Source organism: Pelophylax lessonae (assembly GCF_965119305.1).
Source record: "Pelophylax lessonae genome assembly, chromosome: 1".
Classification (NCBI taxonomy): Eukaryota; Metazoa; Chordata; class Amphibia; order Anura; family Ranidae; genus Pelophylax; species Pelophylax lessonae.
The window spans coordinates 99,545,067-99,561,655 of record NC_138768.1 but is presented as its reverse complement, the minus strand read 5'-3'; the positions used below and the strand labels follow the sequence as shown (position 1 = coordinate 99,561,655).

Genomic DNA, 16,589 nt, shown 5'->3' with positions numbered 1-16,589 from the left:
TAGCAGTCACTGTCAGTTACCCCTACACTACACTACGGTCCCTTTACACTTAACACTTTCCCTACAGAAACTAAATTTTTGAAGCTAACTAAAGTGTAAAGGAGCACTCTAACTACACTAGATATCCCTTTCCTCACACTAAAAATAGCTAAATGACACTTTTTTTTTTTTTTTATATTTCTTTATTAAATTTTCCAGGTAAAAAATTATTTACAACACTCCAATCGCTGGGCTGGAGAATTTTTTCATATACATTTTACACATATTACCTTTTATCCCTTTTTTTTTCCCCCCTCCCTTCCTTATCCCTCCCCCCCCCCCTCCCCCCGTCACTTCTTATCATTCGACTCCTATTATTTCTCTGTATTCCCTTGTGTCCTTAAACTCTTAAATGACACTTTTAAAGTAAAATTAACAGAACTGCTTCCATTCTCTTCCATGTCCAGTATAACAATGCTAGGAATATGGCGGGGGCGATCTTATATACTGGGGGGCGTATTCACTAATGATTGGTCTAGGGACCCCCTAGTCACTCCAATCACATTCCTAGCATTCTCCTGCCCCCTCAATTGGCTTTTGCTAATGGTTCTGGTCCAATCACGGGCTTTTAAAGCCCATTTCCTGAAGCATTGCATTTTGGTCGGTTCTGGTTGCCGAATTCTGAACTTTTTGGGCAAAAAGTTCTAAATTCGGCCGAACCTCGAACACCCAATGTTCGGGCCGAACCGATGGTCGACCCGAACCGTTCGATCATCCCTAGTAGCGAATTGGTTTCTATGCAGAACTGCACCAGATTTTGCACACTCCAGTTTTAGTAAATAACGCCCCACTGTCACAAAGAAGAGCTCATGTTATTGGGATGTTCCTGTGCTGGGATTGGATGGCTGGCCCAGAAGGAAATGATCTGCATTGGCTTTGCTCACTAATCTCAAAGAGGAGGGACCTCTTTAATTTTTAAGATTTGTAATGGAAGTGGAAAATATATACTTCACCTGTGCTAAAACAAAGTGGAGAATATACAGTATATCTCCACCTCAGTGACAGCTCAAGTGTTTATGGTTTCAAATCTAAACCATACAAGTCCAGTCCAAAAATCTAACAATTATTCCCATCAACAACAAAAATCCATGGTATAAAGCATATCCTACATTTAAAATGTTATATATATATATATATATATATATATATATATATATATATATATATATATATATATATATATATATATATATATATATATATATATATATATATGAATAAAACAATATATCTACCTTTATATCTGGGAAAGCACCCCCCCCCCCCCATGGTCACCCAACAACGCAGTTGGAAAAGAGATGGCTGTTGACAGATTGCACTTTTCCAAGCACTGGGACATTTTGGCAAACCTTCCCTACATTCCCGGTGCCACACTTGTCTCAGGCAAGTGCTCAGAGGTGGAAAAAAGTGCCATGTGCAATAACAGCCAACTCCAGCTGTGTTGGATGGCATGGAGGGAGAAGGGGTGCCTGTCCGACCTCACAGCCAGTCAGACAGTCTTATGGTGGCCAAACACACTTCGCTTTTATTATCCAATCAATGGTCCAAAAAGATCAGCAAACAATCGAATAAGCATTTCTTGCCTTCCGATAGATTTAGACTCAGCTTAGATTGGATTCGATAGGCCAGGGTAGGAAACGATCAGTCATGTTGTACTGAGACGCTCTTGCATAGTGAAAACAGTGATGCGGTTGATTAATTACGATTAGATCTTTAAATGGAACTTCATTCTCTCAATCAACATGGACTATTTCCAATCCTCCTACTGATAGCATTAATATATAGGAAAGTATATTATATTTACTTGTTTTCAAGTAGAACTATAGACACATTTTTCTTTTCTCATTTTGGATAGAACAAGTGAAGGTTATAAGCACTGTCACACTTTTTTTTCGTCATCTGTGTTCCATTGCAGAGATTTCCCTTTCACTTCCTGTCTCATAGCCAAACAGGAAATGAGAAGAAATCCCTGCAAATTAAGACCTCTTTCACGCTGAGGAGCTTTTCAAGCGCTTTGGCACTAAAAAAAGCACCTGAAAAGCTCACAAAAACCTATTCCCATTAAAATCAATGAATGCCTTCCCACTGGGGTGGTGCAGTGAGAAAAATCCTGCAAGCAGCATCTTTGGGGCGCTAAAAAATGCTCCTGAAAAGCTCACAAAAACCTATCCCCATTAAAATCAATGAATGCCTTCCCACTGGGGTGGTGCGGTGAGAAAAATCCTGCAAGCAGCATCTTTGGGGCGCTAAAAAAAAGCTCCTGAAAAGCTCACAAAAACCTATCCCCATTAAAATCAATGAATGCTTTCCCACTGGGGCGGTGCGGTGAGAAAAATCCTGCAAGCAGCATCTTTGCGGCGCTAAAAAAACGACTGAAAAATGCCGCACTGCATTGACCCCAGACCCCTCCACTGCACTTCAAAGTATTTAAAACACCGAAATCGGCATATTTGAATACTGACACTTTTTTTAAATTGGCGCCATTGGCAGCCAAGTAAACCTGAAGTGACGTCGCTTCCGGGTTACATGATCGCAGATGGCTTCGTTCAGGACTCCGTCCGCCGGCTGGTTGCTTGGGACAGAAGACCCAGGCAACGCTGCAGGAGGCGGCAAGACGGGGGGGGGGGGTTGTAGGAGAACATCCCCTTCCGCTCACAGGGATAACGGTCAAGCGGATGCTGAGCCGCATCCGTTATCCCCTGAAAGCCGACCGCCAGCTCCAAAAAAAAAAAAAAAAAAACGGTACCGGGTTGATTCCTGCAGCTGCACCCATCATCCCGGTACAACTGCTTCTTCAAGCCGACGTACAGGTATGTCGGTTTGCGGGAAGTGGTTAAAGCATTTGGTCAAAATCCACTTCACTGTGTGTCAAAAAAATCAAATGGGTTGTCGACTATCGATCACTTATTCCTATCATGAGCGATCAATCAGAAAATAAAACTGATCACTAATTGATGTGTGTATGGCCACCATAAGAGAACCAAGGGAGATACAAAGTACTACATGTACTTTGTCCCCTGAGGAACAGCACACATTAATAAAACTTGAATTGACACTTCTTCTTTACCTAGATACAAACTTGTTTGACCACTGAACAGTTTTGATAACAATGCAATATAGATCCGGTTTCCTCCTCCATACTGGTGAAGCCCATGGTGCCCAAGACTGGGGATCATCTGCTCCGGAGGATATAGAAGTCAGGGGGCACTCACCCATTCTACACAACAGATATCACAGAGTCATCACTAGTGGCCAGGCTCATTCCTTCCCTGCGTCTCAGGAGGCAGCAATAAGGGGTAGCTTAGTACACGTGGAATACAGCATGGGCGCCCTCTTATGTTTATTGTGAAGGTGTTTTGGAGTGGTAGGTGATTATAGGTGTGGTAGGCTGGCCATACACATTTAGTTTTATTTTTGTTCACCCCTTCCCCCGGGATACTATATTCTGTCAATGGCACCCACACATTTAGCTGCAGCCGCTGATCAAGGAAAATTTTCCAATATGTTCCTTCCAACTTCTGTCAAATGGAGACAGCCACACACAGAATTAGGGACCTTGCATTGTAAGCGCCTTGAGGGCAGGGACTGATGCGAGTTTAAAGTATATATAATTATGTAAAGTGCTGCGTAAATTGACAATGCTATATTATATATATTTTTTTATATTCTGTTTATACGTTAGTGCTATACAAGTACCTACAATATATGAATAAAATTAGTAATTGCCAAATAAATTGGTAATATAAAGTTCTTTGACTGGCGGATTGGAGTCTGCTAGTCTCTAGCACCCAGGACATAGGACATGCATCTCACCTATGTACATGTGTGTGTGTTTTGAAAGTGCTTTGAAAAAGTATTCATGACATACATGTTCCACATTTTGTCATGTTACAACCAAAAACGTAAATTTATTTTATTGCGATTTTATATGATAGACCAACACAAAGTGGCACATAATTGTAAGTGGAAGAAAAATGATACATGGTTTTCAAAAGTTTTTTCAAATAGAGATCTGAAAAGTGTTGCATGCCTTTGTATTCAGACCCTTTTACTCTAATACACAGGGCTTTTTTTTTAGCTGGAACTTGGTGGAACTCAGATCCACCACCTCTGGCTCAGGCCCTCTGCTGGCAAAAAATTTGGGGGAGCATACCCATGTATTTCTAAAGCTGCTGCAGCTATGAACCAAAAGACATGTATATTAAAAAAGAATAGCGCGCAAATGCAAAAGAAATAACTACCAAATCTGAAGACAATCCATAAATAAAAATGGGGGTTTGGTCCCACCATATGGCCATATCGTGCTCAAGCCCACTACTGCGTCAAAGTACCCCATTATCAGTGGGTCCTACACTATCCATGAAAAAGAGATGAATCCAGCCTAACCCTTGGAGATAATACTCCTTGCTGGGAAGGATGTGCAAATGCACTACAGGGGACTCCTACTATATCCACTAGATGGTGGACACTGATTGAGTACAGGTGTGTGTGGGGGGGGTGGGGAGGGTGTCCACCATCTAGTGGATATAGTAGGAGTCCCCTGTAGTGCATTTGCACATCCTTCCCAGCAAGGAGTATTATCTCCAAGGGTTAGGCTGGATTCATCTCTTTTTCATGGATAGTGTAGGACCCACTGATAATGGGGTACTTTGACGCAGTAGTGGGCTTGAGCACGATATGGCCATATGGTGGGACCAAACCCCCATTTTTATTTATGGATTGTCTTCAGATTTGGTAGTTATTTCTTTTGCATTTGCGCGCTATTCTTTTTTAATATTCAGGCCCTCTGCTCCCTGCTTACCATTATTTACTTGTAAACACAGAAGTCCGGCTTCTGTGTTTATCAATGACTGTTTTTCTTCAAACGGCTCCCACAGATCTGATCTCTTGAGTGGCACCCACTAGGTGCATGATGGGGACAGGGGAGATGCAGGTGCCCGGGGTGCAGTGCAGATGCCGACATCCCAACTGGATGATCTCCCGACAAGTGAGAGAGCCACAGCTAACTACAGTGTGGAGGTACTAGAGCCAACTGGGTGCTTCAGCTTAATACAGCAACAAAAGTAAGACATGTGAAGATAGTGGGGCTTTTAAGGAGGTGGGGTGAAGGACGGGGCAGTGGAGGGAGGGGTTGCAGGCAGAGGTCAGAGCTGAAGAGGTTTAAGTGCCGGTTCACACTATAGCGTGTGCGGTGATCGCATGTAATATCGGAGCGCACTGCTCCTTCATTACATGCGATCGGATGTGCGGTGCGAATTCAGCCATACACTTTGTATGGCTAAATCGCACTGCACCCGCACAAAAGTCGCACATGACCCTTTTTTTCAGCCGCATCAGGATCGGATCGCACAGTGGTTCACACTTGTGCGATCCGATCCTGTGCGAACTGTCAGATCGCACTGCGATATGCGATCAAACTGGGGGTGTCGTTAACATTTCATTGACACCCCCTGCGTATCGCATATGGCTGCCAGATGTGCGTTTGCGATGCGGGAACAGGCTGCGAATTCGCAGCCTTCCCGCATCGCACAAGTGTGACCCGGCACCTAAAGTGAGATGCGGATGGGGGATGCAAAGGTAAGCAGCTGTAGAAAAAGGCTGAACTCTGCACTCTGTGTGTAGCGCACCCCTGAACTCTGCACTCTGTGTGTAGCGCACCCCTGAACTCTGCACTCTGTGTGTAAGCCCCCCATTCCCGAACTCTGCACTCCTGGTATTTAATTCCCCCTTAAAACCCTCCCACTGTTAGTGAAATTTGACCACAGACACTATTTAATGCTATTCGGAGTTTATAAAGTTTGGAGGGTCGTAGCTGCGTTCCTGTACCTATTTTCTGAGAAAAAAAGCCCTGCTGATACCTCTAACGGAAATCTAGTGGAAGCAATTGCCTTCAAAAGTGACCTAATTAGTAAATAGAGTCCATCTGTGTGTAAATTAATCTCTGTACAAATCCAGCTCTTCTGTGAAGCCCTCAGAGGTTTGTTAGAGAAACTTTGTGAACAAACAGCATTATGAAGGCCAAGGTAACACCAGACGGGTCAGGGATAAAGTTGTGGAGAAGTTTAAAGCTGGTTATCGGCTTTCTTCTCCTCACACTGACAGCGTGTGAGGAGAGGAGAGCCCATTAGCAGCATTTCCTTCACAGGGGAAATCTGTACAGATAATTAGGGCACTGATCATCAGTGCAGCCCCAACAGTGCCCAGCAGTGCTGCCAGTCTGCTGCCTTTCAGTGTTCATTAGTGCCGTCCATCAATGCTGCCTATTAGTGCCTCCTCATCAGTGCCGTCTCATCAGCGCACATCAGTGAAGGAGAAAAATTACTTATTTACAACATTTTCTAAGAAAAACTTTTTTTTTTTTTTCAAAATTTTCTGTCTTTTTTCATTTTTTTTTTAGCAAACTATAAAAAAATCAGTGGTGATTAAATGCCACCAAAAGAAAGTTCTGTCTCAAAAAAAATTATAAAAATGTAATTTGGGCACAGAATGACCGCGCGATTGTCAAAGTGTGACAGTGCTGAAAGCTGACCTAGGCCGGAAGGGGGGTTAAAGTGCCCTGTTTTGATGCAGTTTCCAGTGATTTACTACCGCTTTAAGAAAACTGAGGGTTTATTATCACTTTAAGAATCTGACTGAGATGAAATGTACAAAGACATTATCGATCAGACCAGAGAAATAAGGAGACTTAGGAATCGTATAGATTTGCAAATTATTAGGCAAAATAAGTGACAACTATCAAGTCCAGCACATCCCCAGCTGACCGTTCCATTTGTTCAGGTGAATTTAAACTAAAGAAAAAGTAGTGTAGCCAATGTACAATAAATTATCTTATGAAATAAACACTTTGGGTTTATGCCAATCATTTCATAACCCTGGAATCACTCAGTTACGACACAATCCCCCCTCCATTGACAAATGTGGAACGATTGTTGCCCAATCTACACTCCAATTAGCCATAAGCATTGTGTATCCAGGTGTGTGACCCCCTCATCCTGCCTGCACTGACATCAAGTGATCCAGGCATGCATGTTTATGGATTACATCCTCTCAAAAGTTTAGAGGTTGGATCAGGCTTGTAGGTCCAACTCTTTTCTGATTGTAATTAAGGGTCCTTTCACACAGGCTTTCCACCCGGCGGACTCCGTTTTGCTCAGCGGGGATCGATCCGTTGATCCCCACTGAGCAGGCGGATAACAGCTCCATCTCCACTTACTTTACAGAGACAGACCTCTCAGATCCCCGCTCTCCTCTATGGGAGATTGAATGAAAAATTGACCACCTGTGTTTTCATCCGATCCTATCTGATCCTCCAGACGGAGGGAAAATAGGGTTTCCATCCGTCTGGATTTCATGGACAGGATCCGAAAGCAGCAGGTGTCAGCAGACATGTCATCGCTGACATCCGCTGCTACATAGGAGGTACATAGAGCATTCAATCAGGTCCTCCTGAAAAACTGACAGGCAGATCTGATCGGAAAGCCCGTGTGAAAGGGTCCTTAGGATCATGCAAGTGACAAGAGGGTATCAGTAAATATCCTGAAGAGAGTTTTTACGACCAGCTAAGAAACAGACATTTTACTTTAAATCCACTAAACGTATTCATTCATTGCCAAAGAAGGTGGCAATGGACAAACTTATCTAGTTCAGATAGTAAGCAACAGTAGCAATTGCTTGAACACAATATATTGCAGTTTACCAATACTTAGAGAAAACTAATGCAGCCACCACATCGATTTTCTCCCGGTGATCCAGCCAGTAACACACCTCCTATCTTTGGGCTTATTTACATCTGTGTCACTCTTTAAAGAGTGATCCACAATAGATTGCTTTTTTACGGAGCAGCACGAGCCCAGCTGGCTTGCATTCAGGGCATCACTGCCTTTTGACAGTTTAACAGGAATACCACACAGTCTAGCCTTTGACCCAAGGTTGTATTGTGGCCCAATCATATGAATGGGTTGCCTTTTGTGGCAGTACTGATTTTAGCTATGCTGCAAAGCATCATAGCTGTGGCATTTATACAACCCCATCCATTTGTACAACCCCATTTCTTACTAAAATAACAAACATGTTATACTTACATAAAGGTAAGTTTATACTTACCTAAAGGTTTTGCACAGAGCAGCCCTGATCCTTTTCTGGGGTCCCCCACCGGTGCTCCAAGACTCTCCCCTGCAGCAAGTGCCCCCAGGGAACGCCACTTTCCCTGGGGGCACCCTTGCGTGCTCACTCCTGAGCTGCCCAGTCTGCATGCATTGACACAGACTGGGTGACTAGGCCTTGGCCCCCCCCCCCTCCCTCATCACAGCATTTTATTGACGGCAGCGAGAGCCAATGGCTGCTGCTGCTATCAATCTGCCCAATGAGCAGCTAGACAGCGGCGGGAGCCGCAGCTTTCGTGCATATGGCTGGGTCACATTGGGCTCAGGTAACAATAAGCTGACCTGTGAGATCCTAGGCTGCCATAAACTCCAGGGTGCCTGCAGCCACGACCATGCAAATAGAGGAAGAAGGAATGGCGGCACTTCCAAGGAATAAAAACAGCTCCTTGAAAAATCATTAAGATGGTAGACATGCCATACACTCAACCCACAGAGGGTCAGCAAACGCGTTTCACACTCCTGTGCTTAAGCAATGATTAGGTACAGGAGTGTGAAACGCGTTTGCTGACCCTCTGTGGGTTGAGTAGTATGGCATGTCTACCATAACTTAAAGGAGCTGTTTTATTGGGACAGTAGGCAGGATTTCTTATCCTAATTACTTATCTAAGATTAAAAAGGCAGACAACTGTACTTGTGGAAAATAATTGGCCGCGGCGGTTTATTATTGGTTTTAAAACTTTAATAAAAAGATGATAAAACATACAACACTTGTGACAACACAGCCACCACGGCTCAGGCTGCATAATAAATAACTCAGATAAAATCATCACTTCCACATACAAGTAAAAACCGTCCCCCTTTTCTAAACGCAAAGGTGACCTACCACATAAAAACAGCGGCGACAAGGGAAGGGGGGGTGGGGAATTGCACTGGTCGAGTCTTCTGAGGCAAATGAGCCCCTCTGAGGCGATCCCTTCCTTATATAGGGTTTCCAGAAGCTCTAGAAACTTCCTTAGCTGCTCTCTTCCTATAGGTGCTCTGACCCCTGCAGAGCTAAAAGACCACCCACTACAGGTGTTTTCCTCAGGATACAACCATTCTTCCCTCCCCCTTTTTCCCTGAGGAAAAAAAGAGGGAAATAATGACTAGTCTATCACTAAAATCCTTCCCGCAACTCTCCCATGAGGAAAAGGGGGCTTTGCAGCCTTCCCTTTTCCTTTCATTCCCTGGAAGTGTCGCCACTCCTTCCTCCATTTGCAAGGATGGGGGGGGGGGGGGGGGCTCCTGCAGAAGTTTTTTTTACCTTAATGCATTAAAGCGGAGTTCCAGCCTAAACACACACTCACCTGTCCCATGGTCCAGCGATGCGCCGTCTTCTCCCTCTCTGCTCTGCGGCACCGGCATCACTGATGTGGGCACCCGGCTGTGACAGTTTGCGGCTTCACAGCCGGGTACGCACTGCGCATGCGCGAGTTGCGCTATGCGTCGTGATTGGCTGGCAATCTTCTGGGACCTCTGACATGTCCCAGAAGATTGCAGGGAGGGAGGGAGGGAGAGAGGAGAACTTCCGCTCAGGGCGCCGTGGCGCTCCGAGCGGAAGTGGGAGCGGGTACCTGTCAAAACTAGGTACCTGTCCTCCCCCAAAAAAATGACATGCCAAATGTGGCATGTCAGGGGGTTAGGACTATTTAAAGTGGAAGTTCCACTTTTAGGTGGAACTCCGCTTTAAATTAAATAACCTTGAGGTTTTAGAACCACTTTAAGAGTGGCGATAAAAGCACGGCTCAATTTCCTATTTTTACCACCTCCAACAGCAAGCATAAACCAAGCTTTAGGCTGTCTCCACTCTATGCAGTGGAGATGTAGCCATCCTTGAACAACAGCACTGTCATCCTAGGGGGAGAGGAGTGTTAGATGGACTAAACTAACAAATTAAAGCTGAACTCCAACTAAAGCAGACCAAACATTATGCAATTCTCTCTCCTTTAATCATGAGCTGAGGAAAAGAAAATATCTTGATTCCCCCATCAACACAGTCAATGCTGATGGGGGGGGGGGGGGATTCCTCCCACAGAGCTATTGTGTTCTGACAGCAGGAGGTTTCCCGGCCGTCAGAATACAATGATCACGGCTGCCAGCTATGGTCAGCGGCAGTGAATGTACGGAAAAACAAAACAAAAACCTGACAGGCTGGTTGTACAGAAGTCGATCAATTGATAGACTGACTTCAGGACAACCAGCCTGCCCATAGATGGATCAAAATGTGATCAGTCTATGGCCAGCTTAACACTTTATAGGCAGTTAGAGCCGGTGGTTTTACCCTTTTGGGATAAAGGTTTCATATAAATAAACAAAAGCCGATTATTGTAGGCACCCCTGTCAGTCTTAAGTGGTTTGTCTCAACCCTCCAACTGCCACTTTTGTTGGACAGTTTGTTCTACTGAAGAAAGTTGAAAAACAAAATAAAAATACTTACTGACTAGATCACCAGGTGAAAATAAAGGAAACAAAGGAAACTAAAAGCGTGCACATTTTAAGATTTGTGAGCTGGAAGATATTTGTCTGTTTACTTTAACCCAGAGTGACCAGCCATTATCTTTTACCAACCTGACCCTGGCAAGACAAAAAATGTGGGGGGTTCTATATGTTTGTGCAGTTGTACATCTCTGCCATACTATCAAAGTCCCCATTTGTGAACACCATAGGATTAGAGAAGACTTTAGGGGGGCCAGACTGTGGCCAGTGAGGGCATAAAATGCCCCGACATCAGTGAGAGTAAACAATTTCTTAAACATTGGTGCCACTGGGTTCAAGGGGAGAAAACAGTCCCCCGTCATTGGGGGGGGTCAATGGGAGGAGACCGTCCCCCGTCATGGGGGGGGGGTCAATGGGAGGAAACCGTCCCCCGTCATGGGGGGGGGGGTCAATGGGAAGAAACCGTCCCCCATCATTGGGGGGGTCAATGGGAAGAAACCGTCCCCCATCATTGGGGGGAGGGGGGGGGTCAATGGGAAGAAACCGTCCCCCATCATTGGGGGGGGGTCAATGGGAGGAAACAGTTCCCCATCTTTGGGGTGTCAATGGGAGGAAACAGTTCCCCCATCTTTGGGGTGTCAATGGGAGTTAACATAATGCCCCAAGGCCCGGATAAAGGCAAGCAAAGGCCTGCGGGCTACAGTTTAGAGACCCCTGTATTAGTCTAAATGAACCCTTCCAAATAGTCTACAATTCACGATACATAATGATCAGAGGGAAGACTTATCCTTAGATTTATGGTCATTGCAACTCCCTAAAAAGCTCAGTGGTGTTACTAGCTATATATTTTGGAAAGGCACAAATTGTTTATTACTGAAGGAACCCCTGGCAACTTCTGGGAGGTACTCTAGGGTTCTACAGAACCCTGGCTGAAAAAGGTTGGATTAGAGCAGCATGTCTCAACACAGACGTACGAACACTTGAAGCAACCTTCCAGTCTCAGAGAACCCCTGCTAAAAATGATATATATATATCTACAACTCATAATACATTAGTGTGACAGTCAGTGGAATACTCTTTACACTGTGGTCATTGGGAAGAATTACACCCTTACAGATTGATCTTTTTATCTAAGGAAACTTGTTTGAGAAACAGAAATTGCTCCAGGGACCCCTAGCAATCTCTGGAAGATCCCTGGTTGAGAACCCATGGATCAGAGGCTTTTAGGGCACTGAAGGTACTTTATGATACATAAGGCTGACACTTTTTCTCTCTTTTCAAGAAAGGAAAGGTTTTGTTGTAAAATCCAATACTATCTCTACTGCTTTTTTTTCCAACTGTAAAATGATTTCTCCTATGAATGATTCCGGCCAGGAAAGGGGTGAAGAAAGATATATCATGATGAATATAAATCTGAAGTATGGGATACTTTCCTGTGATAGGAGGCTTAATGCCCAAGGTTGGCCAGACTACAGCTATTATTTTATTCCCCGAATTGATGTACAAATATCTGCTTAGGTAAAAATATTTGCAGAAAGCAAAACAAAGACAAAACAAGCAAGCACGGTTACCTCTCTGAACGTGGATGATATCCGGGAAGTTGGCCAGGTGACCCTGGTAGACCGCCAGCAAGTCCATAATTGGATCCAGGTCCTGACGGGGTTGCTCAGCAAACATCTCCCCAATTGCATCGTAGGCATCCGCCGTGAAGGACATCGCCTTGTTCAGACCGGCTGAAAAGGGCTGTTGGTCAATCTCAAAGGCTTGGCCCAAACCTTTAAAAGCCAGTCCAACTTTCTGGTACTCCTTCTTGAAGCCGGACGCTTGCTTACGGGCGAAATCGCCAGCGGTCTGGTTAAGCATAAGTACGCTTTCATCCATCCTCTTGGCGAACGCCTTGAAGGCGTCCAGTTTTCCATCGACCTCTTGGGGCTCCAACACGGGGGATCCGGGCATGGTGGTGAGGGTGAGGAAGAAGTTGGCCCCCACCATCTCATCCTTCTCACACTTTCTCTTGCCCTGTTTCCAGGCCTTCTCATCTGTGCAGGTGAGGAAATGCTGGAAGGCATCGCAGCGAGCTAGCACCGGATGGCTACACATGTGGTCCATCCACCACACCAGGCCTTTCCTGCGCTTGGAGATGAAGTCCTCCTCGAAGCGGCCGGTGGCTTGTTTCTCGGGGATGCGTGGCACGGAGATGACAGGGAACTTCTCCAGCAGCCGGGCGTAGAGCCAATCAAAGTGCTTGTAGCGCCGGTGGACTTGCTGGTTGGTGTGGCTGGGTAGTAGGCGGTAGGAGATGTAGCTCTTCATCCCCTTGAACTTGGTCTGCTTGGTGGGCTCATCGATGGAACAATGGAATGGGTAGGGGTTCTCCTGCCATTCTGGCCCATTGGAACCGTGGACCACGCAAAGCTTGTCACCATCTCTCACGAAGCCCGCCGCCTCGCCCAAAACGAACGCTTCGCCGCCGCTCTTGACGAAGGCGGAGAAACGGTTGAGATTGCGGCTGACGGTGGCGGTTCCCTTGGCTGCAGAGGAGGCGGTGGAGCTGGTGGTGTTGTAGGAGCCCGGGGGCATCTCGGAACGAGTGGACATGCGGTACCGGCTGCTCTCGTAGTCGTGGAAACCGCCTCCGTAGAAACCGGGGGTCGGGGGGCCACCAGCATCATCGGCGGCGGTGGAACTGCTGTCGTCCCATTCGTCGTCCCAATCGTCATCGCTGGGCTGGCTGTGCTGGTAGGGCAAGGTGGCGGGACGGGGGAACCCCTGGAAGGACTCCTGTCCCCGGTAAGTGGGGGGAGGCTGGGCAGGCTCGTACCCCCCAGGGGGAAGGTTGGCATATCGGTTATCGGTGGGAGGAGGTGGTGGAGGAGGACTGAGCACTTCTCCCCGGAGGATCTCCACGTATGAGGCCGGGAACAGTCCCCGCTCCCCCCGGCTGTTCACTCCTTCCAGCCACCCCTCGATGTCCTGATCGCTGCATAGACTCAGCACCTCCGACTCCCGCAGCGACACCTCGCCCGGGTTCTCCGCCCGGAAGTCATACAGAGCGCGGGCTCTCATCAGGGCCATGCTGGGAGGGAGGGGGGACCCTGAGATACCGGGAGGGGGGACCCTGAGATACCGGGCGGGCGGACACAGCACGGAGCCGACTGTGACCGGAGGAAACAAACCCACCACTGTGTGACCCCCGACTCCTCCCCGGGCCGCCTACCCGACACATTCCCCTCCCATCCGGGACTCCACTACCACCTCCCTGGATCCTCCCCCCACCGTATACCGTACCGGGGAGATCTCATTACCCCTCCTCCATCACTGAACTTCATCCCTCCCCCATCCCCCCACCGTATACCGTACCGGGGAGATCTCATTACCCCTCCTCCATCACTGAACTTCATCCCTCCCCCATCCCCCCACCGTATACCGTACCGGGGAGATCTCATTACCCCTCCTCCATCACTGAACTACATGCCTCCCCCATCCCCCCACCGTATACCGTACCGGGGAGATCTCATCACCCCTCCTCCATCACTGTACCGGGAACTACATCCCATCCCTCCCCCATCCCCGGAACCGAGAACCGACACATCCTCCATCACACTACTCCCTACTCCCCACCACTGCCACATAGAACGTCATCATCACTCACATACCTTGTCCCAGGAGCTAACACTCCATCCCATCCCTCCATCATCACTCACATACCTTGTCCCAGGAGCTAACACTCCATCCCATCCCTCCTTCATCACTCATATACCTTGTCTCAGGAGCTCACTATCCATCCCATCCCTCTTTCATCACTCACATACCTTGTCCCAGGAGCTAACACTCCATCCCTTCTTCCATCACTCACATACCTTGTCCCAGGAGCTAACACCATCCTATCCCCTCTTCATCACTCATATACCTTGTCCCAGGAACTAACACTCCATCCTATCTCTTCTTCCATCACTCAGATACCTTGTCCCAGGAGCTAACTCTCCATCCCATCCCTTCTTCATCACTCATATGCCTTGTCCCAGGAGCTAACTATCCATCCCATCCCTCCTTCATCACTCATATCCCTTGTCCCAGGAGCTAACACTCCATCCCATGCCTCCTTCATCACTCACATACCTTGTCCCAGGAGCTAACACTCCATCCCTTCTTCATCACTCACATACCTTGTCCCAGGAGCTAGCACTCCATCCCATCCCTCCTTCATCACTCATATACCTTGTCCCAGGAGCTAACACTCAATCACATCCCTTCATCATCACTCATATACCTTGTCCCAGGAGCTAACACTCCATCCCATCCCTCCTTTCATTACTCATATACCTTGTCCCAGGAGCTATCACTCCATCCCATCCCTTCTTCCATTACTCAGATAACTTGTCCCAGGAGCTAACACTCCATCCCAACTCTTCTTCCAACACTCAGATACCTTTTCCCAGGAGCTAACACTCTATCGCATCCCTTCTTTTATCACTGATTTACCTTGTTCCAGGAGCTAACTCTCCATCCCATCCCTCCTTCATCACTCATATACCCTGTCCCAGGGGCTCACTCTCCATTCCATTCCTTCTTCCATCACTGATATACATTGTCCCAGGAGCTAACACTCCATCCCATCCCTTCTTTCATCACTGATATACTTTGTCCTGGAAGCTTACTCTCCATTTTATCCCTCCTTCATTACTCATATACCTTGTCCCAGGAGCTCACTATCCATCCCATCCCTCCTTCATCACTGATATACCTTGTCCCAGGAGCTAACTCTCCATCCCTCCTTCATCCCTCATATACCCTGTACCAGGAGCTAACTCTCCATCCTATCCTTCCTTCACCAATCATGTACCTTGTCCCAGGAGCTAACACTCCATCCCATCCCTCCTTCCATCAGTGATACACCTTGTCCCAGGAGCTAACTCTCCATCCCATCCCTTCTTCCATCACTCAGATACCTAGTCCCATGAGCTAACTCTCCATTCCATCTCTGCTTCCATTGTCAGATACCTTGTTCCAGGAGCGAACTCTCCATCCCTTCCCTCCTTGCATCACTCATATACCTTGTCCCAGGAGCTAACACTCCATCACATTCCTTCTTCCATCACTCAGATACCTTGTCCCTGGAGCCCACTCTCCATTCCATCTATTCTTCCATCACTCATAAACCTTCTCCCAAGAGCTAGCTCTCCATCCCTCCTTCCATCACTGATATACCTTGTCCCAAGAGCTAACTCTCCATCCCATCCCTTCTTCCATCACTCTGATACCTTGTCCCAGAAGCTAACTCTCCATCCCATCCCTTCTTCAATACTAATATACCTTGTCGCAGGAGCTTACTCCCTATCTCATCCTTTCTGTATTACTCCGATACCTTGTCCCAGATGCTAACGCATTATCTTATCCCTCCTTCATCACTCGGATACCTTGTCCCAGGAGCTAACTTCCATCACTCATAAACCTTGTCCTGGGAGCTTACACTCCATCCCATCCCTCCCTTATTACTCATATACCTTGTCCCAGGAGCTTACTATCCATCCCATCCCTCCTTCATCACTGATATACCTTGTCCCAGGAACTAACTCTCCATCCCATCCCTTCTTTATAACTGATATATCTTGTCCCAGGAGCTAACTCTGCATCCCAGCCTTTCTTCATCACTCATCAACCTTGTCCCAGGAGCTAACGCTCCATTCCATCCCTTCTTCATCACTGAGATACATTGTCCCATTAGCTAACTCTAAATCCCATCACTCCTCCCGTCACTATCGGTACCTTGTCTCAAAGGGCTAACTCTCCATCCCATACCTCCTTCTATTACTTCTGTACCTTATCCTGGGAGCTAACGTTCCATCCCATCCCTCCTTCCACCACCACATTGTCCCAGGCACTCACTAGCTATTCTTCACTACTGTACCGTGTCTCAAGGGATAACTATCCATCCCATCCTTCCTTCTATTACTGCTATACCTTGTCACAGGA

General features: G+C 46.9%; 1 protein-coding gene across 1 annotated transcript in view; it reads right to left on the bottom strand.

Annotated features, from left to right (window-relative positions):
- SNX18 (sorting nexin 18) overlaps positions 1-13,698 on the bottom strand; it is a 67,710-nt gene extending 54,012 nt beyond the window's left edge. The window contains exon 1 of the mRNA XM_082269322.1: positions 12,188-13,698. Coding sequence (XP_082125448.1) covers positions 12,188-13,691 — 1,504 coding nt within the window. The 5' untranslated portion in view covers positions 13,692-13,698. The remainder of the gene's footprint in view (positions 1-12,187) is intronic.
- Between the last annotated feature and the right edge of the window lie 2,891 nt (positions 13,699-16,589).